The sequence below is a fragment of the Zonotrichia leucophrys genome, chromosome 1 (assembly GCF_028769735.1).
Source record: "Zonotrichia leucophrys gambelii isolate GWCS_2022_RI chromosome 1, RI_Zleu_2.0, whole genome shotgun sequence".
NCBI lineage: Eukaryota > Metazoa > Chordata > Aves > Passeriformes > Passerellidae > Zonotrichia > Zonotrichia leucophrys.
Window position 1 is genome coordinate 17442705 of NC_088169.1, and position 19099 is coordinate 17461803.

Below are 19099 nucleotides of genomic sequence, written 5' to 3' on the forward strand. Positions count from 1 at the left end.
GGAAAAAGCATTCAAAATGCCACATAAATAATACAGTTAGTAACACCAATTAAAAAAATATTCTTCAGAAAGATAGCCTTATTCTTAAAATAGCCATGCCCTTTTAGAATTTTATTTGCTTACCTGTATGTTTCATCCTTCCAGATTCAGAATTACAGAAAACCTTTTATTCACAATGAACAAGTCATGCAAAAATCACTCAATTAAACTACAGTTTATAACAGAATTTATTTGTATTCTGTACCTTTCTTTTTAATGTCACAATATTTGGGCACCATACCCAGGCTCTTATTGTTTTAAATCCCTCAGAATAGCTTCCAGAATAATAATTCCCACAACACTGAAAATGTTTGGCACTATGCTTTAATGTCAAAAGGAATTAATTCAAACTGAAAGAATACAAAACCTTTTGTCCTTTTAAACAAGAACTTTTAATGAGGTATATAATTGCACTTATTGCACATCAACAGTACAAATTTAATTCAGATTGCATAAGAATACCAGATTTATGTTTTTCCCTTCTTGCTAAAAAAGTTGGAGGTACTTCCACAGAGTATTAACTTTAAAAACCTTGACACTCCCCACAGGAAACTGATTTTCTACAACAACTTTGGGAAGGGTTCACATTGGATTCCTGAGCAAGACATTTATAGTCCATTTGGGTCCCAACCTACAACACAGCCCACAAATGAGGGTGCAGCACGTGGAAACCCAACACACTGAACGAGTCCACATCAGAGGAAACTTTGAGAATAGGCAGAACTAAATGGAAGGTAACAAAAAACCAATTATAGAGTTTAACATTTTTCCTACGTCTCCTTATTAAGCATTCTGCAATGAAATTGTTTACATAGTAATTGCTGATCTTCTCTAAGTCTTGACAGACATATGAGGTGGCAACCATCCAACTTATTTTGCTCCCAAGAGCTTCATATATGACTTGGTTTTAAAGGAATTAATAAGAAACATTTCCAACTCAACAAGGAATTTACTGTGAATTCATTCCCTTCCTGAGGGATGATTTGGGGGGGGGGGGGGTTTAAACCTAATTTTGGTGTTGTTTGCTCAGTTTGGTGCCAGTATTTCCAGCTGAGGGCCCTGTGAACACTAGGTGCTGTTACAAGGCTTTTATTTTCTGGTCCACAACCAATGCTGGTTTCAGGAACAAGAAGGTACACGATCACACAAGGAAGCCACTAACAGTAGTATGTTTTTCAAACTAGAACTTAAAGGAAAGAACACAGACACAGGTGAACACACCACACAACACAATCCACCATTTCAGCACATGTGTAGAAACTCCAGCCCTGACTTGCTGGGAACTAATATGCCTTTATGAACTTCAAACTCTTCATGAACTCTCTATGGATTAGCCCACTGGGGCAAGGAGACAGTTTTGGGGCAGGCAATGACACAATTCAGTGATGGACAGTAAAATCCTGCAGCTGGTTGATGCATTTTGACTGTCTTGAGGGCTGTGATCAGTGGTTCTGATCAGCAGGATGGGCAGTACAGCCCCATCCACAGGGAGGACCTCTCCTGGCACTGCAGCTCCCCAGGGCCTCTGAAACCATACCAGAGAGCCTCAGGCACGAGGGAACTCCCCACTCGAACCCAGAGCAGAGCCACAGTGGAATTCCCACTTCACTTTGAAGAATCACTCCCATCTGGGCTTTATTCTGACTTCTGATGTGACCATTTGCCCGGTTTTCTGTCTTACTAGAAAATGCTACCTGAAGATTCTTGATGAAAAACTTTCTCTGCTTGCACTTTCCCAAGACATCCTGCAGGAATGTCCAAATGTAAATGTCAGTTTGCAGCACTAAACTAAAAGGAGGCATGGTAGCAGTAGGCTTGAAAAAGGAGAGGAATAATTGTTTTTTACACCAGATACAAACAACATCAGACTTAAAAACCACCTAGAACCCAAAGATAAGGTAGCAGTAGAGTCCATTACCTATAAAAGCTGTAGAGTTAGCACCAAGCATTAACAAATTGCTCGATACATGGCAATGGGATTTTGCTATGGGCATGAAAGGCTATTTAGGGATGGTCCAAGGTCCTTTCCATGCTTGTAGATTATTCAGCCTCCTGTAAAGATGTGGTTGCTGTTATCACACCATACAATACTCTCTCCAACACTTTTCAGAACTCCTAAGTGTCAGACTTTGGTGTCCATTTGGTTTGAAAGAAGGGCAGAGGTGTCAAGAAAAGCATTTCCCAGACCATGATTTTCACAGGTCTTACCAGCACTGCCGATGCAGCTCAGCCCCTTCTCTGTGCTGACACAGCCATCAGGTGTCACAAGCTGTTTCTGAACCAGTTAATGTTTCTGCTACCACTGGCCCAGGAAAAGTGCTATACTGTGCTCAGGCTGCCACTTGCCTTTTTCCTATGAAAAGGCAGTGTGGAAGGGATGGCAACCCAGGGGGAACTGAGGACACAAGTCCTAGGGCCTGAAAGACAAGCCTGTGTCCACTGGTCCATACCTCAGCAGCCATTTCAAGAAAAAAATACAGAAAGATCACTGATTTTCAGTGACACCTGACATCTACAAAAACCTCAGACATGCTTTTACTGATTATCCTTTGTTTTATTCTCTGTAATACTTTGAAAAGTGAAAACTATGAAGTCTGGTCTCACTGGGCAGCCTCTCTTACTAATGACCAAACCCTCTTCCTTTTGTACACTAACGTGATCCCTGACCACTCCAGATTCACTGGTCTTCCTCCCTACCAGCTCCTTGCCCCAAAAGCAGCAGAGTCAGTAATGAAGGGCAGAGGAATACCCAGACCCAGCTGAGCAGGGCTACAGGGATGAAGGTGTGCATTGCCCATTGCCTGTATCCTGCTTCTCAGAGGAAGCTCAGTCCTGGCACTTTCAGAACATGCACAAACATCCCTCTACACTGGGGAGGCTGGTTAAACACAAGCATACATCCTCTGAAATTATTTTGCATTCCAAATAGTCTTTCAAACAAACCACGTCACAAGCACTTACACAGCTCAAGATCTAAAAACACATTTACAAAGTCAAAAGGTACATAGTCAAGGTAAGTTTGGCTCAAAATAGATAACCTTACATAATTTTTCCAGGATTTAGTATCACCAAAAACACTTCTGCCATGAAATGAATGGTGGAGTTTGTTATTTTTAAATTCCACTGGGCATAGTTGTGCTGGTTTTATACAAAAAAGTACTTTCCTGCAATGTTTATACTTAAACACTTCTATAACAAAAATTTAAAAGTAAGACAAATGTCCCTTCCAAGTAAAGAAAAACTGACAGCACAGGAATAGTAAGAAATTAGGAAAGTCTATTACTCATTTTTACTCATAATAAAAAGCCCTGGATCTTTTTAAAGATAAATAAATTTGTAAGCACTTTCAGAAGGTTCCAAAATCCTCTTAATTAAGGGTGAAATAGAGATGGAGATAATTAATGAGATAGGTATATCACAAGACAAATGTTTTGTAATAGGACATAATCTTGCTGCAAAGGATACTTAAGCAAGCAGAAGAATGTCCTGCACACCAGCACAACTAGGGCAGTTCTCTCACCACAGGCAGTGAAACCTGCAGTGAAATCAATGCTAAATGACCCAGACTTCTTAGACACAGCTGAAGAAATTAATGCCTCCTCACACAAATGAGTGAGGAATGAGCAAATGGCAATGATGTTGGGTATTCAATTTAGAAGTAACCATCAAATGCAATATGCTGAGCTGGCCCACTGTGTGTGAGGGCTCATTTTCATTTCCTTGTTGTGCCACGGATAATCTACCTGTTCATATCAGTCCACAATATGAGACATCACTTGGGGTCACTGGGAACCTGAGCCTAAATACAATTTAGAAAAAAAAAAAAAAAAAGGGTGGGGAGGAGTGGGGAAAGGAACAGATATTCTCTCCAGCTCCCAGGCACACAGCAGTCACAAAGGCTGGAAACACTGGGAGAAAGAAATGGCACAAAAGGAACAAGAATAGTGCTGGGGCATTGTCTCCAGCTTCATGGGGAGTCAGAGGGAATTTATAGGACAGAGAGCTCCCAAAGCCCTGCAGTGATCAAATGGGGGTGCAGGTGCAGATCATCCTGCAAAGCACTCCGTGGGCAAGGTGTTTCTGCAAACAGAACTCCTGGCAAGCCCTCAGGGGACATTAAACCTCTCAGTGGCTGTGGCCTACTACATAACAGAATATATGAGAATCCATCTCCACCAATGTCCAAGCACTAGCATTTTTCTTAATGCCGGAAAACTGAGGAAACCAAGGAAGTGATAGGATTCAGGTCTAGTTTCAAGTAAATCTTCTCAAGTAATGCATTTTAGCCAGGCATACAATTTAAAAAAAGCCCTATGTAAAGCTGACAAAAAGAACAAGAACGCATCCCTTCCGTTTCTCATCCCTCTATTTATTTATTTCCTGGCAGATGCAGAGAAGTGCTGAAGCAGCAGCTCTCTTGGCTGGTGGAAGTCGCCAGCTGGAAGCTCGGGGAACAAAGAGCAGTGCAGGTGGAGCCTTGTGGGAAGAGACAGGGGAGCAGAGAGAGGCACAAAAATAGCGACCCAGAGCAGAGAGGGAGACACTCGCCTGCCCCTCTGCTCTTCCCCACTCACTACTACAGTGGGTTTTAAAATGCTATTTGACAGTAATTTTTAACCTCATGCCCACAACACTCTTTAGAATCACAGAATCATTTCGGTTGGAAAAGACCCTAATTGAGTCCAGCTGTTAATCCAGCACTGCTCCAGAGACAGTGACTTGACTTCCCTGGGCAGCCAACATCAGTCAAGGAGTTGTCTTCGAGCAGCAGAACCAATAACCCCAACTTTCTCTAGACCCTTGTCTTAGGTGACATTCCTATAGGGATTGGGCTTATTTCCTTTTGGAACGTTCCTCTCAGCAGCACAAATAATAGGCTTTTCTTTCACCAGATGACTTAAGACTTCCACATAACTCTTAGGTACTCTTCAAAGTCTCTCAATTTTGCTGAAATTTTGCTGAAATTTTGCTGAAATTTTGCTGAAATAGTTAACAAATTCAAGTTATTACAGGGCTGAGTTAATAGCATCATTGCACAAGTCTCACCTCTTTCGAAAATCAGACCAAAGAAACCTCAGCCCAGGACATAGGAAATTGACAAATTTTAGATTACAGTAAGAAAGGTGAAGTCGAATAAGCAGTAATACTATTTTTTTTTTTTTTTCTGAAAGCACACAGCTATGTAGGAAATGGCAAAACCTTTCAGGAATATAGGTTTGTGGTTAGTCATACAGTGATAACAAACAGACCATTAGTTGATAGGTCACTGCTAGCAGCAGATAAAATCTTGAATTGAATAAAGAACAGGGTGACATGTTAAGCCAGCCCCTAAGGTGAAACCAGATGAGGGATGCCTTTTCTGCAGCACACATTGCACATTCAGAAACTCAAAGGTGTCTTCAGCCATTTGACCATTTAATGGTTAATGAGACTGATGAGTGTTCACACAAGAATATAAATAGCCTTCATATTCTCCTTGCAACCTTGGTAATAAATGAGCCACTGCTGCTACAGAGGGGTAAACTGAATATTCTATTGCAAATAAGTACTTCTAGCATTGAGCTTTCAGCAGTTCTAGATAGACCACAAGAAAAAGGGAACTCAGAGAGCAAGACTATCATTAAAAGCATTGACAGACAATTCTAACAGAATAGAAACATCAGCAGCAGAGCAAAAGAAACATTTTACATTACATAGTACTGAAAAACCATTTGAAGTTAAACATTTTTTAGGTGTTAAGTTTGGGAAGAGGCCCACTATGGCAATGTGTATTACCTTATGATTCAAACACACCTCTCCTTGGAACTACAAAACTCCATTGTGCTCTTTCATTATAAAACTATGGCCCTGGCCACCTTAGAGCAGAGTTTTTGAAATAGCTTAATATTCTTCTACAAAGGAAAATTTCCGTACAATGTTTCTCCTAAAGTGTCATCAGGAAGCAAAGCAGAATTTCAGGTATTTAAAGTCGGCCCAAATAATTTCACTGCTCCAAATGAAGTCTTTATCTGTAGAGTCCCATGTGACCCAAACCATTCAATGAGACAGTGCTGGGAAAACTGCAGAAATGCTTTTCAGGGCCAATGCAAATTTGATCATAGGATGGTCCTACAACTCCCAATTTAGGGCCCTAAATATTACCAGAATTCCCCATATGGATGGGAATCAAAAACACATAAAGCTAGACAGTACTACTCATCCACTTTCTTAAATGTATTTCACATCTACAGCTCCTGACACATCGTTTCTCTTTCTTTTCATTAAAATGTGAAATACCAATGTTTTGAAACTTAACTTGACGTTACTAGGACTATAAAAGTACTGTGGTGCTCAGCTATTAATTAGATGGTGACTAATATTTGCACTTACATATTGCCAAATAATTTAAACTATATAGTAAGGACAAAAGAAAAAAAAAAGAATAAATATTCACAAATGCCTCTTTTACTTTTGTCCTTCTGCAAGTTTCCCTCACTTAAGGACCATCCTTCAGTACCTGAACAGAAGACCTTCATTCCATTTCCAGAGTAACCTCTTTTGTTGCAGGATTTAAATTCAGTAGTTATACTGAATACAGAGTGCCCTGCTAGGCTTAACTAAAGCTTTACCTCTTGCAACTTCCCCTGCAATCAAATATATGCATAGTAAGTAATGCAATCTAAAAACAGCTAATGAGTATTTCCTATGGAAAAATACTCATTTGGAGAATATACTCCTCAAGGACAGTCCTGATTTAGACTAGATCAAATAAAAGATATAATTACTATAATACAGCTGTGGGTGGAGGAGGGGGAGGAGAGAGGGAGAAAGAAAATAAGGGACTGATAACACGACGTAAATAACACTAAGAATTATTTTCCTGCTGACATCAGTACTGCCCAATGCTGCTCTTTCTTTTTCTGCAACATTTGCTTTGGCCAGTGAACCTGGTACCTGTCAGGCTGTGAGGCAGCAGGTGCTGTAACATAGTCAACCCCAGGCTCCCCATCCTGGTTCCTTCCTCTCACAACACTCAAAGTATGTTTTGACAGATATGACTTCACAGATGTATTATTTTAGAGGTATACTGTATCTCCAGAATGATAATATAGTGCTGTTTTTAAATAGAAGTCCATGGCTAAGCGAGGGTATTAAGCAGGGTACAATACAACTGCAAAAAACCCCAAGCATAACTATTTGTTACAGGGGTACATCTCCATCATACACCAGGCACAGAAAACAGAAAGCTGAGGCTCTCTTCATTCCTAACCCCAAAACTTGAAAAAGTCAACCTAAAAACTGGCTAAGATTTCGGCTCCAAAACTGGGGTTGTTTTGGGGAATTCTGAGGGGTTGTTTATCTGTTTTGGGTTTGGTGCTTCTCTTGCTGTTGCCAGGCTTTCCAAGAGATTACCCAAAGACTCTGTAGGAAGCTTCAGATCTCAGCAGAGTTTTAAACTTTATGTTATCTCTCTTTAAAGGTCACTGGGTTCTAGCCTGTTTAATCTTCCTTCTGCAGCAGATATTTATATTTATAACCTGCCCATCACCATGATACCTAAAGCAGCTAATAAAAACCAGAAACAAGCAGCTTCCTGGACCCTGCCTTTTGTTACTCAACAACAGAGAGCAGCTGTTAACAAAATAATTGGGTTTTATTTCTTTTTGCCTCCTGATCTCCTCCCAAAGAGAAGTCCCAATACACACTGGCCATCAGGATGACTCCTTCAGGCTCCCTCAATCTCTTTCACATCCATTGCTTGCAATGACATTCAGGGCTGTCCTGCTTCAACTAATCTCCCTCAGATGAGGTCTTTGTTTATACATTCTTAAAAGGGAAAACTTGTTTCAGCCTATCTATTCTTTATGCTTCCAACCAGCACCATAAGGGATCTCCTTATGTGCACCAGAAGCACAAAAAGCTGCTGGGATGCATGAACTTCACAGGTACCAAACCCAGAAAGGAGCCCAGCCAGTAACCCAAAAATGCCACCATGACCTGCAGAAATGTACTACCTGCTCTGGAATAGGCTTGCTTCTCCTTCTCATGCTTCTTTGTAAGGGTATTACCATATATTAGGTCCAAAGAAAAATTTGTTTCAATTAATACTGAAGTTAGAGTTTACAGAAGAGACAGCCTGAATGCAGGGGACATGTCCACATATCTAAATAGGAGAACACTTCTAGCAGCTACAATTATCTAGGTCTTCTACAACCTTCAGCAAGAATAGAGGATAAGCTCATTCTTCAGAGGTTTAAATATTTGTTTCTTGCTTATCAGAATGAGTTATGGACAATGCTGCATGGCAGATCTGACAGCTGGTGTCTCCCTCACCCTGAAAGCAGTGGCAGAAATCATTTAAAGTTGCAAAAACCACTGGAGTTAATATCCAGGAAGCAGCAAACACGGCATGAAAAAGGTGAGAAATCCTCCCCAGCTAGATGGCAGCCACCAGATCCAGTCATCTTGAACCAGACTAAATGAAAATACTGCAACATCTTGAATCTTCTCCTGAAAAAAAAACCCAAACCAATTCCAATGAATTGGATTCCAATAAACTTTTCAAATTTCTACCACAAAATGAAATGGTTTCTTTCCCGGTCACCTTAACCCAAAGGAACTATAGAGCCCCATGGAAGCTGCTGTTTTGATGTTTCACACCTTTGTGGCTCCTCAGCAGGTGACATCTCTGAGGCACCACAGTCTCCCCTCTGAACAGGCTCTGCCTGGCTACCACCACTTTACCTGTAAGGGCAGAATTAGTGTAAGGAACAGAAAGGAACTAGAGATGATGCACATGAACAACCTCTTTCCCAAAATTCATGTGTTTAAGGTGTCACAATGCTTCAACATCCAAGCAGTTCAAAACAAAGTGTTTTGATTTAATTCAACAAGTTACAAGTTTTTAAACATTTCCAAAGCAACTTCTCTTGCAAACATCATTAAATTTTCCCTAGAAGACAGGAACAAATTCTGTCATTTCCCATAAAAATGCAGTTCTGGGTTTTGTTCTGCTGTCAGACAAAATGAGACTTAACTAATACAGAAGTAAAATTCTGTGACACATTATGCCTTTTTGCCACAAACAAATTTCTTAAAGACACATCTACCACTCCATCACTTTTTTTTTTTTTTCAAATGAGCTTCTTTCTTCCAGTTACTGTTATGTGACTTTTGGACTGGCTACCCCAATAAAACCTTGATGTTTCCTGTACCCCTCCTGTTTTATCATATTTGGCATGTTTCCTGAGTTCACTTCCCTACTGCTTACAACTACAGCGGGTCCTTTTAAAGACAATGCAGAAACACCATTAACTTCTACAGCTGTGCAGTTATCTTAATCAATAATATGTATTAAAACCCTTCTTTAGTTGACAGTTATGGACTACTTTTATAAGACTGAAGAGTTGTCACAAGTTTTCTTAAGTGAAGGCGTGCCCTTGTTGCTAATTCCATTGCACATGGTGTATGCTGAAGACACTTCCTGCCCTTCCTTGATCTTGTATCCCATTTACCTCTAGCTGGAATCAACACATCTTTTGGAAAAGCAGGTTAAATTTTCTCTCTTCCACACCACTAAACAAAACACTAAAATTATCACAATTCCACCCAACATGCTTACACCTTATGTGCAGAAATGCATCCTTCTGTCAGTGAGAATCTACTTGTTTGTGTCCAAACCAAGGGTTTGTCCTTGATTCAGCAAAAGAGCACAGGATTTCAAAACAGCAACACTATCAAACACTACACTGTCTCCAGTGCCTGTACACAGTATGTCAGCATTTATGGCACATTTCCTACCACAATTTGTATTTGCAATTCTGTCTGTACACAGTCAAGGAAAAGCAGCCTATGGCTATTAAAACACACAGATGTTCTTATAAAAAATAATAAATACATACAGAATCACACAATTGAGTTTTGGTCTCCCTCCCCTTTTATTCTTATTTTTGGCATTTGGGATATCAAAGTACTTCACCTTTTACTGTTTCACTGCTGTTACTGTGCACAACAAAATAATTCTGACTCTCTTTGTTAGCCCACAGCAGTCACCCTGTTTTGCAAATGATTAGACACATTGTTTTGTTCCCAATACCATCATCTTGGCTTCCATAGGACATCATTGTGTAAATTATGCCAGAAGTAAATAATGCATGAAATGTGAAATGTTGCCTATGCCAAAGCTGATCTAATGTTTCTCGGTGTGGAAAGAGACTTTAAGAAAAAGGTACATTCAATTGAAAGGCTCACGCCAAAAAACCACTTGAAATTTATAATCATAATAATAAAGTAATGCTACAGACATTTGCTATCAGAAGTAGAATTCAGCTTCATGACTCATATCACAGTGAGCAAGCAGACACCATGGGCCATGTTTAGACAGTTTGAATTCAAGCTCAGCCAAGTGTTTCCCAATAGCCAACACTAAACCTTCAGTGCCACCAAGGCAGTGGGAATTATGAGGCCCAAATCCAGCACTTTATTATGGCTCGGCCCAAAGGAGCATCTCCCCACCACTTCCTGACATGAAGGGGACCAACCCAGTCCTGCATGTTCAGACTGGGGGACTACACAGGTGCAGGGCTAAAATACTAGAACCAATATTTGCAGCTTTTTTGGATGGGGGAAAGACTGCAGGGCAGAAAAAAATCCTACAGACATAAAAATAAAGCAGAAGATAACACTGAAGATGTGCTCTGGTAGTCAAGCTATCAAAAGCTACTCAAGACCCCCCATTTTTTTGCAGTGCTGAACATGAGGCACTGCTGTAGCTCTGCTCAGCAATGTGTGCTCCTTGTAATGGCCTGCATGGCCCAAACAGGCACAACAGATAATTGGAACCACACTGTGCAACCTCAGAGTGGTTCTCAGCAGCCTGCTCCAGACCAGAGAGTGCCAGGGAACAGAGGAGCACCTTCAACACCCCTCTGCAAATGTCCCACCCAGTCTGAAGCAACTGGCAGCACCAGGTGTCTGTACTTCAATGTTTGCAGGGCAGATTTTTGGGAAAATAAGCTACTTAAAACATTATTTAAGTCCAAAGAGGTAAGACCCTCTAATTTCATAATTATCTAGATAAAGACCTGTCTTGTTAGTTGGTCATCATTAAAACAAGACTCTTATGTTTACAAAAAAAAAAAAAAATTACTGTAACATTTTGGGTCTTACCACAAAGTAATAATTTTAAATATATTTGCACAACCACATCACCTAATAAACATCTAAATACTTATTTTATAATAAGAATTCATTTAATTATTTAATTAATTATTTTATAATAAGAATTAATTTAATTCTTAATTATAATACGAAATTTGCTCCATTATAATTGTTAATAAGAGACACACCTGCTTGTGTGGGTATGTAAGACATATGCAAAGTTAAATTTAGCCGAAAACTGGAATTCGTTTAAAAATACAATGTCTTCATCTGCTAAAAAACCAAAAGCTACACATTTCTCATATATACAAAGATTTGGAACTTTATAAACACATTTTGCCTTTCAAACACTTTGATAAATGAAGTAAATATAATTTACAGTTAATGATTTAGTTGATGATTTCTGGTCACTATCTCCTACCAGGTCACAGAACTAACGGATTTCATCCCACCAAAACTTTCCACCTCGTCATCCTATCTAAAAGACAGGAATAAAAAATAAAAATTAAATTTTAAAAAAAATTATAAATAAAAATAAGTTATTTTCTACAGAGTTCTCAGTTTTATGTAGTGTCACCCAATAATGCTGCTGCATATAATGGATAAAGAAAATATTCCCTCTGTTCAGGAAGAGGGGATTACTATATGCCCACAGTTGATTTTCTACTCCAGCAACCTTTTCTAGTTAATTATCCACTAACTCAGCTGTTAAACTGTTTGACTGTCTCAAAAGTTGAACTAGCACATATGGCTCATTAAAGTTTTATTTTACCATACTGTTGGTATGTTTAGATGTTAATACATCAAAGAATCTTGCTTACAAATATTATATCAGATGTGTTTCTCAAATCATAGTATTTTAAATTTAAATAGGTAATTTATCCTGATTCCTTGCTTAAGAAATGTTTGTTCCATCTTTGTTAATACATTTTTCAGCTCAGCTAAATTCATATTTTCAGACTTTATACTATCCCTCTTTCACAGGGGGCGTTTGAGCCAGATTCAGCCACTGAAGTGAATTGTGTTCAACATCTCCTTTGCAAAACAGACTGTGGCAACATCATCAATCTGTGTATAAACATCACAGTACTGACAGCAGAGTGCTGTAGATATACACAAGACTAGAAGAGGTTATACTCAACTGTTTGGTGAACCCCACTGCACTTATGTAAGTACCATGACAAAACCACTTACTGAAACATAAAAATGAAAACCATTCTTCATTGTTCCCACTTCATACTGCAGCAACCTCTCATGAAGAAAGTTAACTCTTTTTCACCCCAGTGGATCTTCTTCCCTCATCCCTGTTGTATTATTTGAAATCATTGGACAGCAAAGCATTATTTTCTTGGCATATTCAATAACTAATTGACACTTGGCTGTTATGAGGGTTAATTACTGAAGGCTGCAGGCCCTGACCATCCCACTGGATGTCTGTGACAAGCAGGTCCAAGAGTCTGTTTTACAGTGTGATTTGAAACACACTTGGAAGGAATGGCTTCTACAAATCATCTACTGTGCATGTCAACACTGAGGCACTCAAAACTACTAATCTTGTAAGCAGAGACTATGAAGTGATAGTTTACATCATAAAAATAGTTTCAAGATGTATTAAGATCACCATTTTATATTTTTTAATGGAACACACCAGCAATATAGCTCCAGGTTAAGTTTTACCCTTTAGTTTGTTACAAGTTAGAAATTTTCTTAGTAACAGTACTGCCGTAGCTTTTACATCTGGATTTTTTATTTTCCTACTTACATAAACACAAGTTTGCTTGTGATTCTAGAAAGGCAACGACAACTTAGGAGACTGTGGTCAGAAGCACTGACACTGAAATGTCAGTTTCCCTTTCTTCCTCTTGCTGCAGTGCTTACATGGTGATGTACCAGGCTTTTTCCTGACTCAAAGACGTCAGTAGGATGCAACTTCTCTCTAACACCACTTTTTTATGGATCAACTGTTCACTCAGCAAAATCACACAGCCAGCACAAACATAATGCCATGTTCTGTCAACAGCTGCAGCAGAGGGAACTTGATTTTTGTAAAGTAACACTGAGTCCAGACTTTCCTCACTCAAACAGCTCACATTGTAGCTGCCACAGCTCTTTTTCCTTTCTGCCTATTCGAAGCAGACTGTTAGTTCCATCCCAGCTATCATGCAGGTAATAATTTATACTTAGGGAATTAAGAAAAACAAATTTCAGAAAGCCAATCCTTCCTGGCATTTTTCCAAAGAAATATCAACTTAACCATTTTTTTTTAGTCTATTCACACTTCTGCTTTTTGAACATAATACAGTTAAAGTGTAGAGTTGTAGCTATAGAGACAAGGCACAATAAACACAAGTTAACTCACGAAGTCTGTGGAAGACAAGCACGACCGTTTGTCTGTGTTCCCTATTCACAGGGCTGGAAGGAGAGTCCCAGCTAAAAAATGCAGTGCCTGTACAGCTCCAGCATCACACAATTAGTACTTGTCATCCTTGGAGCTCAAAATAACACAGTGTGTTCGTTTGCAGAGGAAAGAATGCATTTTCTTAAGAAAATTGGATCTCTGTACTGATAGTGCCAAGTCCACCAATAAGATTAAGGTTTATAAAAGTGAGAATTAAAGATACTGCCAGACAACCAAGCGAGAATTAATAAGTTGGAAACTAATGAAAAGAAATATGCATTTTAGTGTAAATATTGAGTCCAATTCTGCTCCTCAATTTCTTAAGACAAAATATTCAGAGACAATAGTAATGTCAACAGACAGCAAAACTAGCACAAGGTACCTTGCCTTTGCTGATCAGAGGGCAGTGACTCTGTAAAGCATTATTTTATCTGAGATGCCTGCAGACATCAGCCCATTGTTAGCTGGCAGCCACCACAGGCACACTTGGGGTCCCAGACTCAAGCAGCAGAGGCTGAATGTACCTGCTGGTGGCCAGCTTCCAAACAGGGTCACAAATCAGCTGCCCCCAATAAGACTGCGCAAACCAGACGCTGTCAGCACCTGGCACAGCTGTCAGTGTGGGGTACTGACATCCAGTGCACTCAGGGAGCATAATCCAACAGATCTAACAAGGAATAGACCCAAACCCCCAGAGAGTTTGCCCACATGGCCACACAGACCTGTCTTAGTCATCCACTGATGACCAACAGTGGCGCCTCCCGCCTCCCTCCCTCACCTCTGCTGTTTCCCCTCATTAGGAAGGTTACTGATACTGATCTATGTAACAAAGCATGCTGCAGGATCATTGATTTTTTTGTGGGCCCAATGTGTTCAAAACATTCCCTTTTTTTAATTTTTTTTTCTTTGTAGAAATTCAGTTATTTTCTCCTTTGTTAGGAGCCTAAATCATAGGGAACACCATTTTCAACCTAGTCAACACATTTGCATTCATATAAATCCAGCAGATGCTGTTGAATTTCTTCTCATTCTGACACTCTGCATAAGTGCCTGGTGCATGACCAGCCTGCTCCTTCTCCTTCAACATAAATATTGTAAAAAATAAAAACAACCAGGACAGATCTTTCAGGCAAATAATTGCAAACATTTTGCAGAGTTACTTTAAATGCCCCTGGTAAAAGATCTGTCATAGGCTTTGTTCAAGTCTAAATACAATCTTAATAGCTCTGTCTTTAACCAAACAATATGTCTAGCCAAAGACTTCCAGTACACTGGGGAGGTATGATTATACAGTGCACAAAACCCATGCTGTTCTGTCCCTGTCATGCCCTTCTCTGTCCTATGAAGTGTCTGACATTTTTAATTTTAGTGCTAACTGCAACCTTTTTTCCAGAACTGAAATAACTTGCTGAGTTCATTGTTCGATGCTGTCTGTAAGTAAAGCAAAATCAGTACAAGCTCAGCTGAGCCCTACTGCCCAGCAGAATTGCTGCTTTTAATGAGCCTGGGTGTAATGAATCTGTGTTCAATCACTTCATTCTTAGCAAGACCCAGCACTCTCGGGTGCACGCCATCTGCTCCGACTGACCCGGCTGCTCTTGGATTTTTTCCATCTATTCCAGCATTTCCTCTTCTGCCACATGCTCTGGCATTCCCTACCTGCTCTCTGTTACCTAGCCCATTTCATCCATGTAACTTCTTGGATTAAGCCAACCAACCTTTAAACCAAACCAGAGCCTTGCCTGTTTGCTGTCTGAGAGCACCCACCTCTGCTTTTCCCTGAGGAACTGACATCCCAAAGAGCACTACTCCAGCCAGGATGCACCCACTGATTTTTGTCTTAACAGCAAACCCTGCCATTACAGGTAAGGAAGTGGAGGCAGATTTCCTGTGATGCTTGTGAGCATCATCCTGATGAGTAATAAATCTCAATCAGAGAGTATAAGGAAAAGTTCCTTCCTTCTCAAAGATTTATCCCACTTATTACACAAGTACAACTGAAGACAACAGCTCATGTTTGAGACTGCCACAGCACTAAATGTCACTTCTGGAAGCATCCTGATTTGGAAAATCACTCCTCAATGAATGCTTTGAAAATAAAAAGCTGCAAATTGCACATTGCTTACAAAACCATCCATAACTGTCTCTTGCAATAGCCCATGCAAGGCCAGAGAATTGTGTTAAGTACCTTCTGGACTGTGCTGGCTCTGCTTAGTAGAAATCCAGAACTGGTTTCCAAACCAAATCTCCCCATTTCTGACATGAATAAACTCAGCATGACCATTTCTCAGTCGGTCAGTAGGGATGCTGCCTGTATACAAAGCAGTAAAAGTGACAGATGGGGATTGTAAAAAGCATTAAAAAAAACCCAAAAAATGTTCATACTCAAAAATTATTTCAAAGAAAGCATGTTATCTTAACCCAAATGAGCTGTCTTGGCCTAAAATAGGTGTTCCCTGTACTAGCAGAAAATGAATACCAGGAATCTCTGTGTATTGCTCCCCTAACTGATAGAACAGTAGGATTTTTTAATGGGAAAATATTCAATTGCATTTTTGGAATATAGTAAGATGAAACATCAGAAAAATATCTCAAATAACATTGTGAGATTTTCCCTATTAAAACATCCCCATTTGCAATTTATTCTTTTAAACTCATTCCATTAATTCATTTTTCCTGGAGTCTCAGTAAATGTAAGAATACCTGACAGGGTGAGTTCTGAGAACAGGCACACCAGCAATAGAGCAGAATGCCACTGTGATTAGTGCCCTATAAACATGAGGGGGAGGGAAGGAAGGAAAAAGAAAAACAGACCCAGATCCCACAGGACTTATTATCTGAATATTCCTGAAGCCAATTACAGGCTTCTTTGCCAGTAATGTTCTCACCACAGCATAAATATACCTGGAAATAATAGTTTAAAAAAATCCTTGAATGTCAAAACCAACCAACCAACAAATCCAAAAACGAAATCCCCAAAACAAAACCAAAATCAATACCTCACCCTTTTCCAGGCTTAAATCGCACATTAGTACCAAAGCAACCCTGAAAACAAACTATGATAATAACACAATGATAAATTTCACTTAAATGATAGGGTAAGAAACTACATAGCTAAAATATGAGGTTTTTTCCATACTTTGAAAAATTAAGTGGCTATTTAGATAAGCCTTTTTATTTGAAATTAAATGTCCTGTTCTTCCTCTTTGCAAAAAGAGGAAAGAGGATGAACACTCCTGGTGCTGGATCTATGCGAAATCTCTACTTTCACTACTCCCTTCACCTGCAAGACCAAGGTCACACTGTGGCTCAATACAAGGCAGTAATATAGTACTTGGTAAGATTTTTGTTTAACTGATCTGGTAAAGAGCACAAATAGGAAGAAAAATATCCTTGAAACACCACAATTTTCCTTCAGAATCCCCTGTGCAATATGAATTTATATAACCCATTGTGAGATGAGCTGCCAGCTATCACGACAGCAGCAGAGCTCAGAACCTTTGGGCAGTGCCTTGGTACCTGATTTCCATTTCATTGTAACTTTCTCCTGCTTGATCAGTAAAACCTACTGAAGAACTAAATTCCTGGAAATAAAAGTTAAATTAATAAATAAATAAACAATCAGGAATCTCATATCTCTGTTCAGGAAGTATGAGGTAAACTACAGTGTGTTAGTTAAATTACCAATCCGCAGGTGGAGAGGACCCAAGTCCGGTTCCTCCCTGTTCCGGGAAACCGGCTGGCACAAGCTTTCTGCCACCCCGGACAAGCTTTCCCTCAAAAAGCAGGAGGGGTCTGTGTTGCGGTGTGATGTCGGAAATAATTCCAATAGCTCTGCCCCACAGCCCCTGTTGGGGACACTTTGGGGCTCTGCTGCTCTTACCAGGGAGAGCCCCGCACTTCGCACCCTCTATTCGCGCTCAAGAACTGACAGAAAACACCGCAACATCATTTCACCCGCGGACTTTTTAACCGCTGAAACAACATTTAGGAAAGAGCCTTCAGTGGTAAACGAATTTAGCACATGGCACGTCCTTTCATACAACTGCTTTTATGACTTTCGGGGCCCTTTTGAGAAAGGCGACGGCACCCAGACCTGACAGGGAGAGCCCGCGGGAGCGCAGCCCGGCACGGGGCGGCACCGAGGGGCACGGCCGGCCCTCAGAACCCCTCGGAACCGCGGAGCGCTGCCCCGGCACTGCCAGCGCCTGTCGGGAGGAGGCAAGCGGGCACGGAGCAAGCCCAGCATCGCCGCAGGGACCGGACCGGCCCCGCTCCGCTCTGCCCCGCCGCCGACAAGGCGCCCGCAGCCCCCAGTTTGCCGGCGGAGGCAGCGCCAGCCCCTCTCCCGAAGGGCTGCGGGAGCCGGTCCCGTCCCGCACCCTCCGAACCGCCCGCGCCCCGCAGCTCCGGGGGGAGCCGGACCGGAGAGCCCCGGACCCACCTGGTGCAGCGTGTCCGGGGGCAGCTGGGAGGCCCGGAACAGCTCGCCCACGCTGCTCCCCCCGGCGGCCGCCTCTGGGGGCGGGCAGCACCGCGAGAAGAGCTCGGAGTAGCGCTGCTGCTCGGTCTCGCTCAGGGGCAGCAGCAGACCCCCGGTGCCGGCGGCGGCAGCGGCGGCGGCTGCAGCGGGGCCGGAGCCCCCCGCCGGCCCCTGCTCCATGGCGGGGCGGCGCAGGCAGAGCCGCTCAGGCGGGCAGCGGGTGCCGCGCCGCCGGGGAGCGGGGGGACGGCCGGGGGGACGGGCGGCGGGGCGGGAGGTGTGGCGGGGCCGGGGGCGGCGCCGCGCTGCGGCGGCGAAGGTGCAGTCCCCGCCCGGTGAGCTCCGCGCCGGCTCTGCAGTGCCCCGGCCGGCCCCGCCTCTGCCCTCCCGCGGCCCCTCCGGCTGCCGCCTGCGCTCCGGGCCTCCCGATCTTGCCCCGCTGCGCGACCGTCCTCACGGCGCTCAGCAGCGCACGGGCTTCTCCCCAGATCGCACAATCACGGAATGGCTTGGAGTGGAAGAGACCTCAAAGAACGTCTCGTTCCCACCTCCCTGCCGTGGGCAGGGACACCTCCGGCTGGACCAGGCTGCCCCATCCAGCGTGGCCTTGGGCACTGCCAGGGACGGGGCATCCCTCACCAGGAGCTTTCTCAAAGTACCACCTGCTGCTGAACGTGCCTCGTGGGCAGCACAGAAAAGAAATGGCATCATTCGATACCCTGCAGTGAGTCCTAATCGATTAGCCACGACGGTTCGAGAGAGAAGCATCTCACCGTGTTCTCTCTCTAGTTTTTGCTTTAACGTGAAGGGCAAAGAGCCCCTTGTTCGTGGAAATGAGATTCCTCTTTATTGCTCCTTTGTCAGCAGTGGCACTGTAAATGTTCCGTTTACAATTCGAGCAACACCTCAAAAGTCAGGCAGGTCAGCAGCGAGGTGGGAGGGCTGGGGAGATTGTTCCTCAGCCAGGAGGTTGGTTGTGTATCTCGTACTGTTTTTTGCAGCCTTTCTTCCCAGCAGTTCTTTAGGGAATTTCAAGGCAT

At 42.1% G+C, this 19099-nt stretch overlaps 1 protein-coding gene across 2 annotated transcripts in view; it reads right to left on the reverse strand.

The window, feature by feature from the left end:
- REPS2 (RALBP1 associated Eps domain containing 2) overlaps positions 1-18281 on the reverse strand; it is a 95232-nt gene extending 76951 nt beyond the window's left edge. For both annotated transcript variants that reach the window (XM_064707926.1, XM_064707916.1), the window contains exon 1: positions 18021-18281. In XM_064707926.1, the coding sequence (XP_064563996.1) occupies positions 18021-18239 (219 nt within the window). In that variant the 5' untranslated portion in view covers positions 18240-18281. The remainder of the gene's footprint in view (positions 1-18020) is intronic.
- Positions 18282-19099: the final 818 nt, after the last annotated feature.